Source organism: Clavelina lepadiformis, chromosome 2, assembly GCF_947623445.1.
Source record: "Clavelina lepadiformis chromosome 2, kaClaLepa1.1, whole genome shotgun sequence".
Taxonomy (NCBI): Eukaryota; Metazoa; Chordata; class Ascidiacea; order Aplousobranchia; family Clavelinidae; genus Clavelina; species Clavelina lepadiformis.
Genome location: NC_135241.1, coordinates 1,702,551 through 1,720,053, shown reverse-complemented (window position 1 = coordinate 1,720,053; position 17,503 = coordinate 1,702,551). Strand labels below are relative to the sequence as shown.

Here is a 17,503-nt window from a genome sequence, read left to right as displayed (position 1 = left end):
AAACAACCAGCTTTGCTTTTTTTGTTTACTATAATTCAGCATGTTAATAAATCTCCTGCATGCAGGTGCCACACCTTCCAGCATGGCTAATCAGGATCCTAGGCATCTGAAAACAGCTTTCATTTCAAAAATTTTTTATGTAGCTTATACTGCAACTGGAGTATTATTACTAAAATATATTAGAATGTATTAGCATTTTATTAAAAGTTTTTTAACGAACCAGTTTATCATAAAACGGCAAACTTGGTCAGTTAATGCTCTGAAGTGAGTACCAATTTAAAAAATCCTAAAATTGGGGCACATTGTTTTCAGCCATTTCAAACATTGATTTCTCTGCATGCCTGTAGGCTATAATTTCTTGTTAAAAACTGCTTTACTTTTAAGCATTTGGTATACATGGCTATAACTATATAGATTCACTAACTGCAGATTTGCACCAAACTGCTGAACTGGAAAAGTGTGCGAAAGTGGAAAGTATAGCACTTTCCGATGAGATTTTGGGGATGCAGGACGGCAAGAATTCGAGCGCAAAAATGGTAAAAACTGGAGGTATCGAGTGCAACTAACTCACTAAATCAGGTCTAGGCCTATACGTAAAACACTGAAACGCAAAGCTTGTAGCTTAATAATAGTCCTGTTTTGGCGGTTTTCAGTGGGAAAAATCATCCATTCCATATAACATCTAACACAAATATACCTCCACATACTGACATATCACATCATTCACATGGCTACTTTGATTTTCATTTCTTAACAATTAACCACTAGCATCTAAACTGTCTGCTTAAGCTGTCCAGGTCTATAGTATACAAGTGCACAACCACAAGATGCCTTCGTATACCAGAACCCAACTACTCTTTTTGTGACTTCATCTGGTTGTGCACTTGTATTTTATAAACCAAGCTTTCCAAACCCCAAGTCAACCAAACCAACTCCTGAAAAATCACACAATAATGACTTGGCAGGTGCCAGGTAGAAACTTTCAACAACAAAAACTCAACACACGTCACCACTAAAATGCAGGGGCTTTCCCAAAATAACTACCAAAATTTTCACAATTACTGAAATATGCAAGAATGCAGCAGCCGTTTTCAAAAATCACTTTCTTTAAGACATATAAAATTACATAGGTTTTGTACCAAAAACATAAGATGTCGCGAAATACTGTAGATATTACTGAAGCTAACACGGCGTTTAACAAACAAGTCAATTTCTACAGGAATCGCTTACTCACATGGTGATCTGCGTTAGTTTCACAATGGCAAAGAGTAGCCAACTTTCAAAAGTATTCTTTTAAGAAGCGTTTGAGAGAAAACGGACATGCAATAGTTTTTTAAAAGAGTGCTAACGAGCTATTGTTTCCATTCAGAAGCAAGTCGCTAGAAATACGTTTACACTTTTTTCACAGGCAATTTCAGGTATGGGATAACAAGTGATCAAAAAAGTTAAAATAGACTACACTTGAACGAGCCATTACTGACTCAATGACGTCGGTATTTTACGGGCAGATCTTCATCAATAACAGAAATATGAAGGCCAACAATTTCTATACAATCCTTAATTTTAAGCGATAATTTAAACAATGGATCACAAAGCAAAAATATTCCGATGAAAGGATCATATCCTAAAGAGCTAAAATAAGTTATCAAAATGTAGTTTCCTTCTCAACCAAAAGTTTGCTTTGTTGATGAAACCCTTTACAAATCTTCTAAAGCCTTCGTCTTTCCACAAAAAAATTAGTAAGTTCATGGACCTGCAATGAGAATAAGTTTATAAAAATATTTGTTGCTAGACCTTAGCTGCAACAGAACATCGAACATGATTATTTCACCATAAGTAGATCAAGAAGAAAAGCCATTGCAGGTTATATTAGAAATGATTCGTCGTCATTTTACTTGGTTGAAGGTATATTAACTTTAGATTTAAAAGTTAGACGGAGATTTAATTTAGATACTTATTTTTTTACTTAAATAAACCGAGAAACATAGCTTTAAAACGAACACAACTTAAACACCAATTACAAAAACTAAATTAGCAAATTTGATTACTTACCCATAACTCATTCCAAAAAGGGTAAAAATAGTCATCATAAGGTAAACTTGAATTCCTTTATAGTATAATCCAAATGAAATAATTAAAGGCACTGCAAATTATGAAAACAATTAACATTGGAAAAGTATTCATAGTTAATACGAACAAAAAATGAGTCATTTTAAATCAGATACCGGCAAATATGGTAAATGTTAATGCTATGAGGGCAAGTATCTTGTGTGTAGATGATAGACTGGTTAGGTTATTATTACTGCGACGAACTATCATCTTGCTTCGGACAAGGTTCGCTTTATGTGGTAATAAACCACTTGCGCAGATGAAGAAGATCTAAAGAAAATCGATTTTAATTCAGTTAAATTATTTTCAAAATATTTTATTTGGCAAGAAACATCAAGTCGCCATCTGGCTGGCGTAAATTCAAATATTATTAAGCTCGATTACAGTACAATGTAATAGGAGTGACACGAAATTTTGTATTTCATGTTTTTGATCTCTCCAACACAAAGTTCCAATAAAACAAAACGTTTTTGACTCGAAACCAAATGAGTCAAACAGCTTTCGACTAATGAGTCAAATCTCGTTACTTAAAGCATTATTGCAGTATTAGCGATGATATCATTCTAATCAGCATTAATCAACAAGATTGTGAGCAAAAATAGATTTTTTTTAATGAAGCAATTAGCCTACCTGTAAATGTAACAAAAATATATTTATAGTATCTTTTTTATTTTTACGTTTTATAATGCGTTAATTTTTTACTCGATGTGCGATGATTACTTCACGGTGTTTTGGTTTTAGATGGTTACTTGTCATGATCATTGTTTATCTCACGTTTTGTGCGTTCTTATCTTACCAATAGCTTGGCGCCTCACCTTTTGTATTGTATAAAAGCCGTTGTCAAGTGATTTAAAGGGGTCGGTTTGGCTTTGGTCGTGGGGGCTCTTTAATAAAAGAAATTGGTTTTTTGACTTTACTGATGGTGTCGCTGTTCACCGTGAATGAGGGAAAACAGCCTGGCACCAGAAGGCAATAATTTTCGGTTACATAAACACAGTCCATTTTTGCAATGTTTCGGAAAGCTCTACAGAAATGAACTAGCGTCCTCTCAGAAATTTCATGTTGATTTGTGTGCAAAGCAATAATAACTTAACAAAGTTTAAAGTAAAATGTGGTATTGAGATACATCCTCCATTAGATGCAGCCTATAGGCCTAACTTACTATTTTTAAAAACTCACTTAAGGGCTACCTACCATGACAAGGTAAAAGGCTGCAATCACCGACAATATAAGATAAGGCTCAACCAAATTATCCGTTTGAAGATCGGGAAAGTATATGAAGATAAACGGGTAATAGATGTAATCAAAGGAATAAGGAAACCAACCTAAGATCCAAGTAATGTAAACTCAAAAACGGGAACAAAAATTTGAGGACTTGCCAATTTAGTTTAACTATTACAAATTTTAACAGTATTCATTATAGCAACGAAATATTAATTTAATGTAGAAAATAGTGGATCTGCGGCAATCCAAAAATACAATAACAGTTTAAAACTAATTCTGCTTACTGAAGTAACTGGTGACAAGAAAAGTGAAAGTCCAAACGCTGGCAATTTTGAATCCAATTCTCTTGTTTGACTGCTTCATACTGAACAATGGCCACTTGATAGCAGAAAAGCGCTCATAACTGGCCAAAAATGATTGAAACAAGATGGATGAAACACAAAGCGACAAAAAGATTCCGCACGTAATTGCCGTCACGTTCCTTGTGTGTTTCCAAGAATTTCTCTGTATTTCGAGAGATGTGGCTTCCAAAGTCCAAATAATATTTGGTGCCGGTACAGCCAATACATAAACATCTTACAACATAAAACTGGTGAGATTAAAACACCTTGTGTTGCTTGTACTTTGCATATAATTACTTAGCTAGTATATAAAGATAGAAATGGACAATTTTGTTTATCTTAATAAACCGTGATTCTTGACAGAGTCAATGTTTGAAAAAGTTGTAATTTACAAATAAAAACACACACACACAAAATACAAGTGATATTCTAGATTTTGAAAATTTAGTTTAAATAATCGGTAATCTTACCCATTAAAAGCTGTGAAAAGGCAAGTGACGTTTTCACCAAGTACCAGCAACTTCTGTTTTTTCGCCATTTGGTAATTGCATGAGCAATAAGAGCTGTATTTCCTATGACTCCCCATACTCCGGTCAGAAGAAGATACACAAATACGACCCAGAATAAAGACTGACTGCAAATATAGCAAAATGTCATTAAATGTCATCGACGTCTATCGAGTTGAATAGGTCATACTTGCATGTGATGCAGTTTTTTATTGTCGTTTGTTTGCAAATAATGTTGGTTTCGGAACCACAGAAAATTTTCCACTCTGTTGCTTTGTGTAACTGAGTTGCATTTCTTTCCAAACAAAACATATGTATAATATACAGCATGACTAAAATACACCAAACAATAATTATTTAATTATTAATGTAAATCAAATATATAAGAATATAAGTATATTCAACAATAATAAAACGGTGAAGTTGTTATAGCAGCTATCTAGTTTATTCCAATTTTACTGAGTCAAATATAAGAAAATAAAGCTGTGATGTCATTTATAGTTTCTATATATTTAATTGTACTTACATTTGATCTAAGATAAGAAATTTATATTTAATGAATTTCTTTACCTTTCAAGAGCATTTGTAATCGTCGTGTCATTCCAAATGGTGATGATTTTTGTAATATTGTCCATTTGATTACAAATATCTCTAAAGCACGCTTGCAACGATCGCTTAGTTTATGTGAAAAGGTGTTAGCTGGAGTAGTTCTTTTTGAAGGACCTATGAGCTAGTGTTCCTTCCACCGAGACTCACAAAAAATTTATTTCAATAAATCTTTATTTCATCAGTCAACGTTCAAGAATCCACGATAAAGATCAAAATAATCGATTTTAGGACGATGAAATCAATAAGATGAATTCTATTTATCTATTAATCACCAGCTAATAATACTTTCAATGTTTATATGATGAAGTGCTTAGCAATTATAAGTTGGTTCATCCAAGGCTATCTGCAGACAGAAACGATGCTGTGAGGGGCTGTCACCATTGGCATTCTACAGGTACAATCCCTGTTTTGTTTCCTCAAATACCTATACGAAGATGTGTAACAAACCACTCCGCTTAATTCTTTAAAAAGGGTTATTCGCACGTTATTTAACGCATTTACAGTACTTCACAGCAGCTACCAAATGCGGGCTACGTCTTTCAAAAGCCTTTGCAAAATCAAAATACGTAAAAACTCCTCTGAAAAACAATTGAAGAATGCAAAGTTAGGTAATAACAAGCAGTTTGTTCATACACCGCTTAAGGCACAGGATAGCCTAGAACAGGAGTTCTTAAACTTGAAGGCGATCCTACCACAGGATGTATTCAAGCTACACCAAGTTGATGCTTTCCACAACAGTAGTCAACATTTTTTGTCGACATGCTGCTTTTTTAAACAAAGTACTTCAATTTGCGCATAATTATGTTGCATTGTATCTACGTCCCGTAATTTGGGTTCACTTGGTAGATAGAATAAGAGATGTGTCTTTTATATTTTTTTAAATTTTGAGTGTGTGGTGCGAGCTATGCTGAAACTTATAAAGAAGGGTGCTGCCCAAAATGTTTAAGAACCCTTGTTCTAGGTTATCGTGTGCCCGAAGAGGTGTATGAACAAAAAATGATTTTCATTTTGTTTGCTACTGCACCTTTGCATTTTTCAGTGTGTCAGGACAGTGTCAAGGTCAGGGTGTCTGGCCTATAGAAGAAAAACCGAAAAAAATACAAGCACAAACAATTTATACCAGCTTAATAAGGTAGCTGTTTCATACAAAAAAAAAACAATTCTATATTAACAACAACAAAATGATCTCAAGAAATTTATGCAAACAATACTCCTTGAGCAAGAATTATCAAATTGCATTGCAAAACAAAAATATTTTAATGAAAAGAAAAACGCAATGTTTTCTTTGCCGCCATTATCAAGCCGGACACAAGTACTGAGTTGAATTCATACTGTCGTAGTGGTACTGGATGTGTTTGCTTGTTTTGTATCTGATAAAAAATGTAAAATATTTTGAAACAAAACAAGTTTTTCATAACACAAAACGTTATTTCAAATAAATTAACGAGTTATTTGTACAGTATTTTAATTACTTAAAATTAGTTGTTTTCTCACGCAAGCGTAGGCGTTGTTTATAGAAGTTTTCACAAATGTTCTAAAATCTTTGTCTTTCCACAGAAAAATAAGTACGTTTTGGAACCTGTAATTAGAACAAAGAGTATTTAATGCTAGAAGTTGACTAGAGAAAAGAAACGAGAAAATGACTATTGTGCCAATGGTTAAGCGGACTGTTGTAAAAATAAGCGTTTAAGTCAAAATAGGAGAAAAAGTTAATGCATAAGTTAGCGGGTGTGTCTCAATGTAAGCCTATAGATATATGTATTTTGCTTAGTATGACATCTTTAATAACTTATTCGAAGAAAATCTAATTTAAATAAGAACTAAGTTATAAAGTGTACACTGTGGTTAATTTGAAGTAAACTATTTTCTAAGTTTCAAATTAAGCAATTAAGAAACCGAGAAAGGTAATAGCTTTCAACGTACAGACTTTTTTATTTCTAGGATTTTAACGAATTAGTGTCAACAAAGAAACTAAATGCATTTAAAACTTTTGCTTGATTAATTCTTTCATAGCCATAGAACAATTACCAAAATCAAAGCAGATGTTCTACTTATTTGTTATTTACTTATGTGTATACTTTAAGCAACTTGACATTGTTTGTGTTTGATTCATTAACTTACCCAAAGGTAAAAGCAAAAAAGGAGCAAATAGCCATGAACAAATCAACTTGTATTTCGTTGTAATACAACCCAAATGCAATCAGTGTAGGCACTGCAGAGAAACATCGATCATAGTTTTGAAAATAAAATGACATCAATTAATAGCTAACTATCTTAAATTTGTAAGCAATTAAATTGTTAGTCTTTTTTCACAATTTCTTACCGGCAATTGCGGTTACTATTGATGCTACGAGAGCTAGTGTCTTGTAAGTTGGTGAAAGACGGCTGACTTGATTACTACGACCCATCATCCTGCTTCTGGCAAGGTTTGCTTTATAGGTTGACAAGACGCTAGCACCGGTGAAGAAAATCTATAGAAAATCGATCTTAATTCAAATTAAATCACTTTTGATATGATTTATTTGGGCAAAAATCAAGCTGCCACCTGGCAAGCGTAAATGCAAATATAAAGAAAGATTGATTATGGGTTATAATAGAACTGACAAGAAATTGTGTATCTCATATTTTAATCTTTTATATAAAAAGTTGCAATCAAGTGAAATACTCTTTATACTTAGGAGGCAAATGGTCAAATAATTAGTTGGTTAGAGTCAACTAGAGTCAACTCGAGTCAAATATGATTAAAGTATAATTTAAAGCATCAAAAACAGACAATTTGTGGGCATAATATGCTGAAATTATCTTAAATCAATTGAAAGCTTGCTGTAGTAAAGTTTTTTTTTGTTTCATTGGGATAAGAGTTGTATATCATATAAAGTACCATAATTAGTATCTAACAGGGTCTTAATCATATCATGAAAAGCGAATTGCCGAGTCGACTCTTCTGGAAGAAGTGAATCAAATTAAATCAACTCAATTGATGTCTTAAAAATTTTGCATTTTGTTGGTTGGTATGTATTCACATAGAAACAAACTTGATTTTATATTGCATTTTAATGCTTTTGGACAAAAAATACCTTAATGATAAAACCTAATCAACAAAACCAATTCAAATGAAGTGAAGTCAATTTTGTGAATTCTTATCAGAAACTACTGACAACAATTGTCATGTTCTTTTAAAAAAAATTGCACCAAGTCAGAGCGGTTAACTTATCCAGATATTCCAGTTTTTCAGGTAAATCTAATACTTATGATATGCCAATAAAGAATTAAGCATTTACGCTTTGTAAAACAACAACAACAACATCATATTGCAAACTCGTCAGCTGCAAACCTTGTTTATATAGTTATAACCGTTTTTTTTTTGTTTTCAATTAAAACAAAAAATAATTTATCCTATTCGTTTTGGATGATCAACAACAAGGTTCATAGACAAATTTTAAACATATCAATATTGAAGATAATAGAATTATTGAATAATATAATTGGACGTTGTCTTATTTCATTCCGTTCTCTGAAATAGATATACTTTATAAGCTTTAAAGTTTCAAAGTTGTACCTAAACACTGTAAGTGTTGGAAGTCAATCATGAAGCTTTGCAAAAATAAATTTCCTTATGATATATTCTTTGACTTAAACATTCTAAAAACCTTTGTTGTAAAATTTAAATGCATGCTGCAGGTGGTAGCGTTCACGTTACAGTACACATCTTTAAAACATTGCACGCAATAAAGAGACAAAAATAATTTACGTTTGAAACACTTTCGCTTTAGGCTAAGCTACTTTATACTTACAATCACAAGGTAAAAAAGGATGATCGAAGTCACTAGAATGAATGCTTCTATTAGATTCTCGGTATGAAGATCGGGAAAGTAAAAAAATAGGAAGGAGTAATAGATGAAATCATACGACTGAGGAAACCAAGCTAAAATGATAAAAGAAAATCACAAACAATTCTAAGTGAACATCAGGGCTTGCCAAGCTAACTCATATAATAACCTAAGCTCTAAACAATAGTTAATACTTGCAGAGCCGTGTCATCCACTCGGAGTAATAAACAGTTAGAAAATGCATTTAAAAAGAGACTTGACCTTAGTTTCTAAATGAAATGTTTGACCTACTTATATTCACCTCATCAAACAGAAAGTTACAGTAAAGCTGGCCAATGCTCATGCTTTCATACGGAATTATACCTGTAAATTAACCACAAGCACCACTATAATAGTTAACTTATAACTACTTACTAACATAACTGGTAGCCACAACAGTAAAGATCCACGTACTGACGATTTTTATGCCAATTTTTTTGGTTGACTGATTCATAGTAAGCAATGGCCACTTGATGGCACAAAAGCGCTCGTAGCTGACGAAAAACGATTGAATCATTGCGGCAAAAACGCCGAAAACCCCAAAGAGTCCGCACGTCATTGCTCTTAAATCTCTTCTGTGTTTCCAAGAAATATCTTCTATTTCAGCAGGCCTAGCTTCCAAAGTCCAAATAATATTTGGTGCCGGTACTGATAGCACGAAAAAACCTTGGGATTTAAGACCCATGAGAATTAAGAATTTTGTTTAAAAAATTTATAACGGTTTTTCTCCTTTTAGATAATAAATGATCAAACATTTTGAAACGATGACTTGAACGATGACAATCAACTTACCTGTTATAAGATGTGAAAACGCAAATGACGTTTTCACCAAGTGCCAGCAATTTTCTTTTTTTCGCCATTGGGTAATTGCATGAGCGATAAGTGCTGTATTCCCAAATAAACCACATATCCCGTTCAAAATTAAATAAAAAAACACGACCCAGAAAGAAGGCTGACTGAAAAATAGAACAACAAAACGTCAACTGACTTTATAATTTTACTTTTACGTTGGTATATAGGTTGCACATAGGTCATACTTGCATGTGATGCAATTGTTTATTGTCGTTTGTTTGCAAATAACGTTGGTTTTGGGACCACAGAAGACTTTCCACTCTCTAGCTTTTTCCAACTGAAGAAGCTGTGTCGCGTTGCTTTGACAGCAAAGCATTAAAGATTATTATAAACGTAAGTGATAAAACTATGCGCAAATAAGTTGCTCCAAAATAGAAAATTATAGGCATTTGTTTCAATTTGATCGTGATTTTGTTTGGTCGGAAAAATAAATCTACATTAGACTGTTTTTTTCAGAAGAAGAACTTATAAGTTGTAACTTTTCTTACCTTTCAAGGACAGTTGTTGTTGTCGTGGCATTCAAAACGTTGATAATTCCTGTAATATTGTCCATTTGGCTTATATTGGGTTCTCTTAAAGCACATGTTCAGCGAATGTCTTTTCTCAGCGAAGCAAGTGCACTGTCGTACTCTTGGTAGAAAAATTTAAATCAACGTTTCTTCCATCGGCTTTGATTCAAAGTAAAATATTTAAAATATTGTTATTCGATCGGAAAAAATCCATGATCCTAGCACGCACATCAAACAAAAATCAGGAACAACCTTTGTGGGGCGATCAAATCAATCTAAAAACGAAGTCATCGCCATTTCGCAATCAAATGCGTTATAAAAAATGGCTATTCTCAACCCCATACATCATATAAGAAATGTATGAAAAATGAGAAACGTAAATGACACCATTTCAACAAAAATAATTTAATCTTCAAAACACAAATGTCTTCTTCCTTTGTAACCTGGAATAAAGCAGCATCTGTTTGTACGAAGAGTTTGTTCGCCTGTTTTCTCCAAAGAGATTGTTTTATTCTTACGGCGGACCGTTGCACCAAGTAAATTTAGAGAAAAGTTCCTTGTTAGTTACAATCGTTTATTTAAAACTAAAACGACCACCTCTTTATATATATCTCGAACGTTATTTTGCCAATTTTAAGTGTACAAAGGAAAGGAACAGAATGACGGCAAAATGTGCAAAATGGCAAGACCGTTGCAAATCTTGTGTTTATATTGCTCGTTTCAAATGAAACGTAAATACAGCAAAATGATATGTGACTTTACTCAAAACTTCGCCATAAACTATAATCTGTTGATTCGAAAGTGCAAATAGCGTTTTTGCTCAGTTTAATCTATGGTTTAGACAAGCTTGTGTCTTGTTAAACTAGAAAGTTTGTAAGAAAGCGTTGTTATAAAACGAAACTTATATAGTAGTTATAAGTAGGTGTTGGCCAAGTCAGCCAGTCAGGTATAGGCCAAGTAAGCCATTTATCTCTATAGCTCACTACAAGACCTTGTTCCGATTTTGTCAAGAAACTTTGTCTCTTCTCAGTTGGTATCAATTTTCTGTGATATTTGAGAACACGTTTATCTTAACTCACAATTTACACTTTTTAGTTCTTAGTTCTCTATTTTGAACAACGCAGTCTGTGCAAGAAATAGACGTTTGTTCAATCGTTATTACCATAACCATGTAAACCGCTGACAAAATAGACATGAATAAAAATCCTCCTCGAGGTGGCGCCCATCTGCAAAATTTACGGTCGGCATGAACAGGAAGCAATAGACAGAGTAAGTGTGGCGGATTGCATTTGAAAACCAAGCTGAAACAACAACCAACAAAAAAATTTAGCCGTGAACTCTTAAGTTCTTTTAAATGATCAACCACTTTCTTACCAAGGTAAGTTGTTGCTGCTATTGACAATAACCACAATGCAACAATTTAAAAACAAATACGTTTGCCCGATTGCAATTTTGAGGAAATTGGCCATTTGATGGCAGCAAAACGCTCGTAACTCATAAGAAACAAGTGGAAAAGATAGGAATCGTTGCAGAAAGCAAAGATAATTCCTAGCAAAGTCGCTTCCAATGAGTTCACATTTTTCTCAAGTTGCACAAGCTCCGTAGGCGTTGACCAAAGAGTTCTTAGTAAGTAGGGTATGGGGACAGCAAAGAGGTAAACCTTTGAAATGTAAATATCATAAAAATAAAGAGTAAAGTTAGTACTTGTGTCACGGGATTATTTTTATGCACCCGTTTTATAGCAATCATAATGTACACTGTTTTTCTGAACCCCTTTTATTGATTGATTTAGTCGGACGTGTTTTTTGTTGTGTCATTTTTATGTTTGTTTGTTTATGTATGTTTGTTTTATTTCATTGTTGTTCGCATTAGTCATTTTTAAGCATGCTCACGTTCTGCCATATTTTACTTGTTTAAATGTACACGTGTTTTTATTCGATCATTAGTGACGTCTCGTCTCGCTACCCCGAGGGCTTAATTAGTATTCAGCGTCCCACGTTGATTCTCTCATTACGTGGAATTTGTTTTGGTGTGGTGTTGCGCTCGGCTGGGAAGTGCTGGGCGAGTGTAGTTTCAGTTACGTTTGGGTTTTATAGAAGTAAGATGGGTGTTTTTATCGAAGAAAATGCAAGTAAAAGTTATTGAGGCAAAAGAGCTAAATGACTAGCTGTCAAGCGGGAAGTTTCCTGGTTAAGAGAAAGTTTGGTTACAGTTGGCGAGCGCGCCAGGATCCCGCAGTCAAATAGGTATCAAGAGATTACTTAACAGTATGGCTTTGAATGTGACGTTGCCTCAACCGAGATATAAGTCCAATGAAGACTTTCAGGACTTTCTCAAAGTTTTTAACTCTTACTGCGCCAGCGTTAAGGCAAATCAAGATTTTAAGAAGCACCTCCTCATCGAAAGTTTCGATAAGGATTTTTTCTGGGAAATTCAAGGAAAAGATGCCTCCATCTACGACTTAGAGTTCGACGAGCTGGTGAAAAGGGCTTCAGAAGCGGGAAAATCAAAGACCGAAATCAGCAGATTAAAAAACAGCATTTTGGATAGGGTACAAGAACACGATGAATCTACACGATCATTTGCCTACGCTTTACGGAAGTAGGGCGACATGGCGTATATCGGTGCCGATCAATCACCTGTGAAAAATGAGGTACTCTACTTGGCATTGATCCGGGGTTTGAAAAACCGCCAAATATCGGAAACGTTAGCCGCAGACCTAGAGACCGGCAGAGACTTCTTCTCTACCAGCGCCCGAGCCATTGCACTGGACATCTCTGGAAAGACTCCGTGTTCAGACGTGTTCGCCGTCACTCAGCTTCCACACAGAAACGAAAGCCGCCAGGACCAAGCGACTGTTTCGATGAAGAATGAACTTGCAAAGATAAGTGGCGAAATCAAATAGTTTAACGACGGTATCCAAGGCCGGATTTCCATTATTGACGAAACTCTTACTTCGGACTTATAAGTTGTAACTTTTCTTACCTTTCAAGGACAGTTGTTGTTGTCGTGGCATTCAAAACGGTGATAACTCCTGTAATATTGTCCATTTGGCTCAGTGGTTCCCAACCTTTTTTGGTGTCGGGGCCGAATTTCAAACTTCATAGTACGTATGGAGCCGCATGAAAACACTCAAGTAATTATAACGAAAATTTTAAAGCATGAAATCATGTACCGACGAATAGCAACACTAACAAGAAAAATAACACAAGTCAATTTAATGTCCAACTTGGCATTGGCTTTGAGCTTTAAGAACTTTGTCAAAGCGGGGCGCAATTGTGGTTTAGGATTCAGGAGGCGGTTTATGATTCACAATAAGTAGACAATGGACCATTCACAACAGTATAAAGTAGGCTACAAGGTGTAACTGTAAGATGTAAAATGAAAAATTTGTAAACAATTTTGACCTAACGCTATAAATTTTGACCAATTTTTGACTTTTTTTGACAAGTCAAAAAATAATCGCCCTAATTATTACAAATAGATTTTTTATTTTTTTGTGGGATTTTCAGGGGTCATTGAGAGCCGCAAGAAAGCTACCTTGGAGCCGCATGCGGCTCTAAGAGCCGCGGTTGGGAACCACTGATTTGGCTTATATTACGTTCTCTTGAAGCACACCTTCAGCGAATGTCTTTTCTCAGCGAAGCAAGTGCACTGTCGCACTCTTGGTAGAAAAAATTAAATCAACGTTTCTTCCATCGGCTTTGATTCAAAGTAAAATATTTAAAAGATTGTTATTCGATCGGATAGAATTTGAGATCCTAGCATGCACGCACATCAAACAAAAATCAGAAACAACCTTTGTGGGACGATCAAATCAATCTAAAAACGAAGTCATTACCATTTCGCAATCAAATGCGTTATAAAAAATATTCTCAACCCCATACATCATATAAGAAATGTACGAAAAATGAGAAACGTAAATGACACCATTTCAACAAAAATAATTTAATCTTCAAAACACAAATGTCTTCTTCCTTTGTAACCTGGAATAAACCAGCATCTGTTTGTACGAAGAGTTTGTTCGCCTGTTTTCTCCCAAGAGATTGTTTTATTCTTACGGCGGACCGTTGCACCAAGTAAATTTAGAGAAAAGTTCCTTGTTAGTTACAATCGTTTATTTAAAACTAAAACGACCACCTCTTTATATATATCGAGAACGTGATTTTGCCAATTTTAAGTGTATGAAGGAAAGGAACAGAATGACGGCAAAATGTGCAAAATGGCAAGACCGTTGCAAATCTTGTGTTTATATTGCTCGTTTCAAATGAAACGTAAATACAGCAAAATAATATGTGACTTTACTCAAAACTTTGCCATAAACTATAATCTGTTGATTCGAAAGTGCAAATAACGCTTTTGCTCGGTTAAATTATGGTTTAGACAGGCTTGTGTCTTGTTAAACTAGAAAGTTTGTAAGAAAGCGCCGTTATAAAACGAAACTTATATAGTAGTTATAAGTAGGTGTTGGCCAAGTCAGCCAGTCAGGTATAGGCCAAGTAAGCCATTTATCTCTATAGCTCACTACAAGACCTTGTTCCGATTTTGTCAAGAAACTTTGTCCCTTCTCAGTTGGTATCAATTTTCTGTGATATTTGAGAACACGTTTATCTTAACTCACAATTTACACTTTTTAGTTCTTAGTTCTCTATTTCGAACAACGCAGTCTGTGCAAGAAATAGAGATTTGTTCAATTATTATTACCATAACCATGTAAACCGCTGACAAAATAGACGTGAATAGGTGGTGGCGCCCATATTCAAAATTTACGGTTGTCATGAACAGGAAGCAATAGACAGAGTAAGTGTAGCGGAATGCATTTGAAAACCAAGCTGAAACAACAACCAACAAAACTTTAGCCGTGAACTCTTAAGTTCTTTTAAATGATCAACCACTTTCTTACCAAGGTAAGTTGTTGCTGCTAGTGACAATACCCACAATGCAACAATTTAAAAACAAATACGTTTGCCCGATTGCAACTTTAAGGAAATTGGCCATCTGATGGCAGCAAAACGCTCGTAACTCATAAGAAACAAGTGGAAAAGATAGGAATCGTTGCAGAAAGCAAAGATAATTCCTAGCAAAGTCGCTTCCAATGTGTTCACATTTTTCTCAAGTTGCACAAGCTCCGTAGGCGTTGACCAAAGAGTTCTTAGTAAGTAGGGTATGGGGACAGCAAAGAGGTAAATTCCTGAAATGTAAATATCATCAAAATAAGGAGTAAAGTTAATACTTGTATTTTCGCTTTTTAAAACACTCACAATCAGATGTCAATGCGTTACTTCAAATATGTATATACTTGAAGCCACAATACCTTCTACAAAGATAACAGTGATAGTTTGTAATATTACTTGCATCCAACCTGAAAGTATTTCTGAAATTGCAAAGGAGATTGCAGTGTGTATAGATTTTCTGTTTTTCGGTTTGTAAATGATATAAAACACAAGAAATCCCAATAATTATGAACGAAGCTGTGAAAAACAGGACGACTAAAAACAACCAAATCACCCACTGCCTGCATTTAAACAACAGCAATGAGATTCCAAGGCTATTGAGCGAGCAATGGTGTAAACAACTATGTTAATAACCTGGTTAATAAACGATTATTTTACACCAGCACCTGCAACACGGACAGGATTCGATCGGAATGTTTGCGCAAACGTTGTTCGTGTTTTCGTCACAAAACATTGTCCAGTCTCCTGACCAAGCAAACGATGATGACGTAGTAGATGGGATACTTTAGTAGAAAAAGTTTTTACTCCCCATACTCTTTTTAGTTTTTACAGTTTTTACTCCTCATAAATAATGACTCCCCATACTCCGGTCATAACAAGATACACAAATACGACCCAGAATAAAGACTGACTGCAAATGTAGCAAAATGTCATTAAATGTCATTAACGTCATTCGAGTTGAATAGGTCATACTTGCATGTGATGCATTTGTTTATTGTCGTTTGTTTGCAAATAACGTTGGTTTCGGGGTCGCAGAAAATTTTCCACTCTGTTGCTTTGTGTAACTGAGTTGCATTTCTTTCCAAACAAAACATATGTATAATATACAGTATGACTAAAATACACCAAACAATAATTATTTAATTATTAATGTAAATCAAATATATAAGAATATAAGTATATTCAACAATAATAAAACGGTGAAGTCGTTATAACAACTATCTAGTTTATTCCAATTTTAATAAGTCAAATATAAGAAAATAAAGCTGTGATGTCATTTATAGTTTCCATATATTTAATTGTATTTATATTTGATCTAAGTAATAAACTTTACATTTAATGAATTTCTTTACCTTTCAAGAGCATTTGTAATCGTCGTGTCCTTCAAAATGGTGATGATTTTTGTAATACTGTCCATTTGACTATTTACAAATATCTCTAAAGCACGCGTGCAATGATCGCTTAGTTTATGTGAAAAAGTGTTAGCTGGAGTAGTTCTTTTTGAAGCAACTTTGAGCTAGTGTTCCTTTCACCGAGACTCAAAAAAATATATATTTCAAAAAATCTTTATTTCATAAGCCAACATCCAAGAATCCATGATAAAGATCAAAATAATCGATTTTAGGACGATGAAATCAATAAGTTGAATTCTATTTATCTATTATTCTCCAGCTAATAATACTTTTAATGTTTATATGATGAAGTGCTTAGCAATTATAAGTTGGTTCATCCAAGGCTATATGCAAACAGAAACGATGTTGCGAGCTGTCACCATTGGCATTATACAGGTACAACCCTTGTTTCGTTTCCTCAAATACCTATACCAAGATGTGTAACAAACCACTCCGCTTAATTCTTTAGAAATTGTTATTCGCACGTTATTTAACGCATTTACTTCACAGCAGCTACCAAACGCGGGCTACTTCTTTCAAAAACCTTCGTAAACTCAAAATACGTACAAACTGCTCTGAAAAACAATTGAAAAATGCAAAGGTATGTAGTAACAAGCAGTTTGTTCATACACCGCTTAAGGCACAGGATAGCCTAGAACAGGAGTTCTTAAACTTGAAGGCGATCTTCCCACAGGATGTGTACAAGCTACACCAAGTTGATACTTTCCACAACTGTAGTCAACATTTTTTGTCGACATGCTGCTTTTTTAAACAAAGTACTTCAATTTGCGCATAATTATGTTGCATTGTATCCACGCCCCGTAATTTGGGTTCACTTGGTAGATAGGATTAGAGATGTGTCTTTTTAATTTTTGTAAATTTTGAGTATGAGGTGCGAGCTATGCTGAAACTTATAAAGAAGGGTGCTGCCCAAAATGTTTAAGAACCCTTGTTCTAGGTTATCGTGTTCCTGAAGGGGTGTATGAACAAAAAATGATTTTCATTCTACTTGCTACTGCACCTTTGCATTTTTCAGTTTGTCAGGGCAGTTTCAAGGTCAGGGTGTCTGGCCTATAAGTAGAAAAACCAAAAAAACTACAAGCACAAACAAGTTTTTACGAGCTTGATAAGGTAGCTG

At 34.5% G+C, this 17,503-nt stretch overlaps 2 protein-coding genes across 2 annotated transcripts; both read right to left on the bottom strand.

Annotated features, from left to right (window-relative positions):
• Window positions 1-1,246: 1,246 nt before the first annotated feature.
• On the bottom strand, window positions 1,247-3,909 carry LOC143446851 (uncharacterized). The gene is made up of 5 exons (XM_076946693.1): window positions 3,618-3,909; window positions 3,304-3,434; window positions 2,226-2,379; window positions 2,053-2,143; window positions 1,247-1,753 (listed from the first exon to the last, which is right to left on the bottom strand). The coding sequence occupies exons 1-5, from the start codon at window positions 3,694-3,696 to the stop codon at window positions 1,633-1,635; spliced, it is 576 nt and encodes a 191-aa protein (XP_076802808.1). The 5' UTR covers window positions 3,697-3,909; the 3' UTR covers window positions 1,247-1,632.
• Window positions 3,910-5,118: 1,209 nt separating this feature from the next.
• On the bottom strand, window positions 5,119-9,036 carry LOC143446598 (uncharacterized). Its single transcript, XM_076946313.1, has 6 exons — window positions 8,921-9,036; window positions 8,584-8,714; window positions 7,113-7,260; window positions 6,911-7,001; window positions 6,262-6,368; window positions 5,119-6,159 (listed from the first exon to the last, which is right to left on the bottom strand). Exons 3-6 carry the CDS (start codon window positions 7,198-7,200, stop codon window positions 6,116-6,118), a joined length of 330 nt encoding a protein of 109 aa, XP_076802428.1. The 5' UTR covers window positions 7,201-7,260; window positions 8,584-8,714; window positions 8,921-9,036; the 3' UTR covers window positions 5,119-6,115.
• Window positions 9,037-17,503: the final 8,467 nt, after the last annotated feature.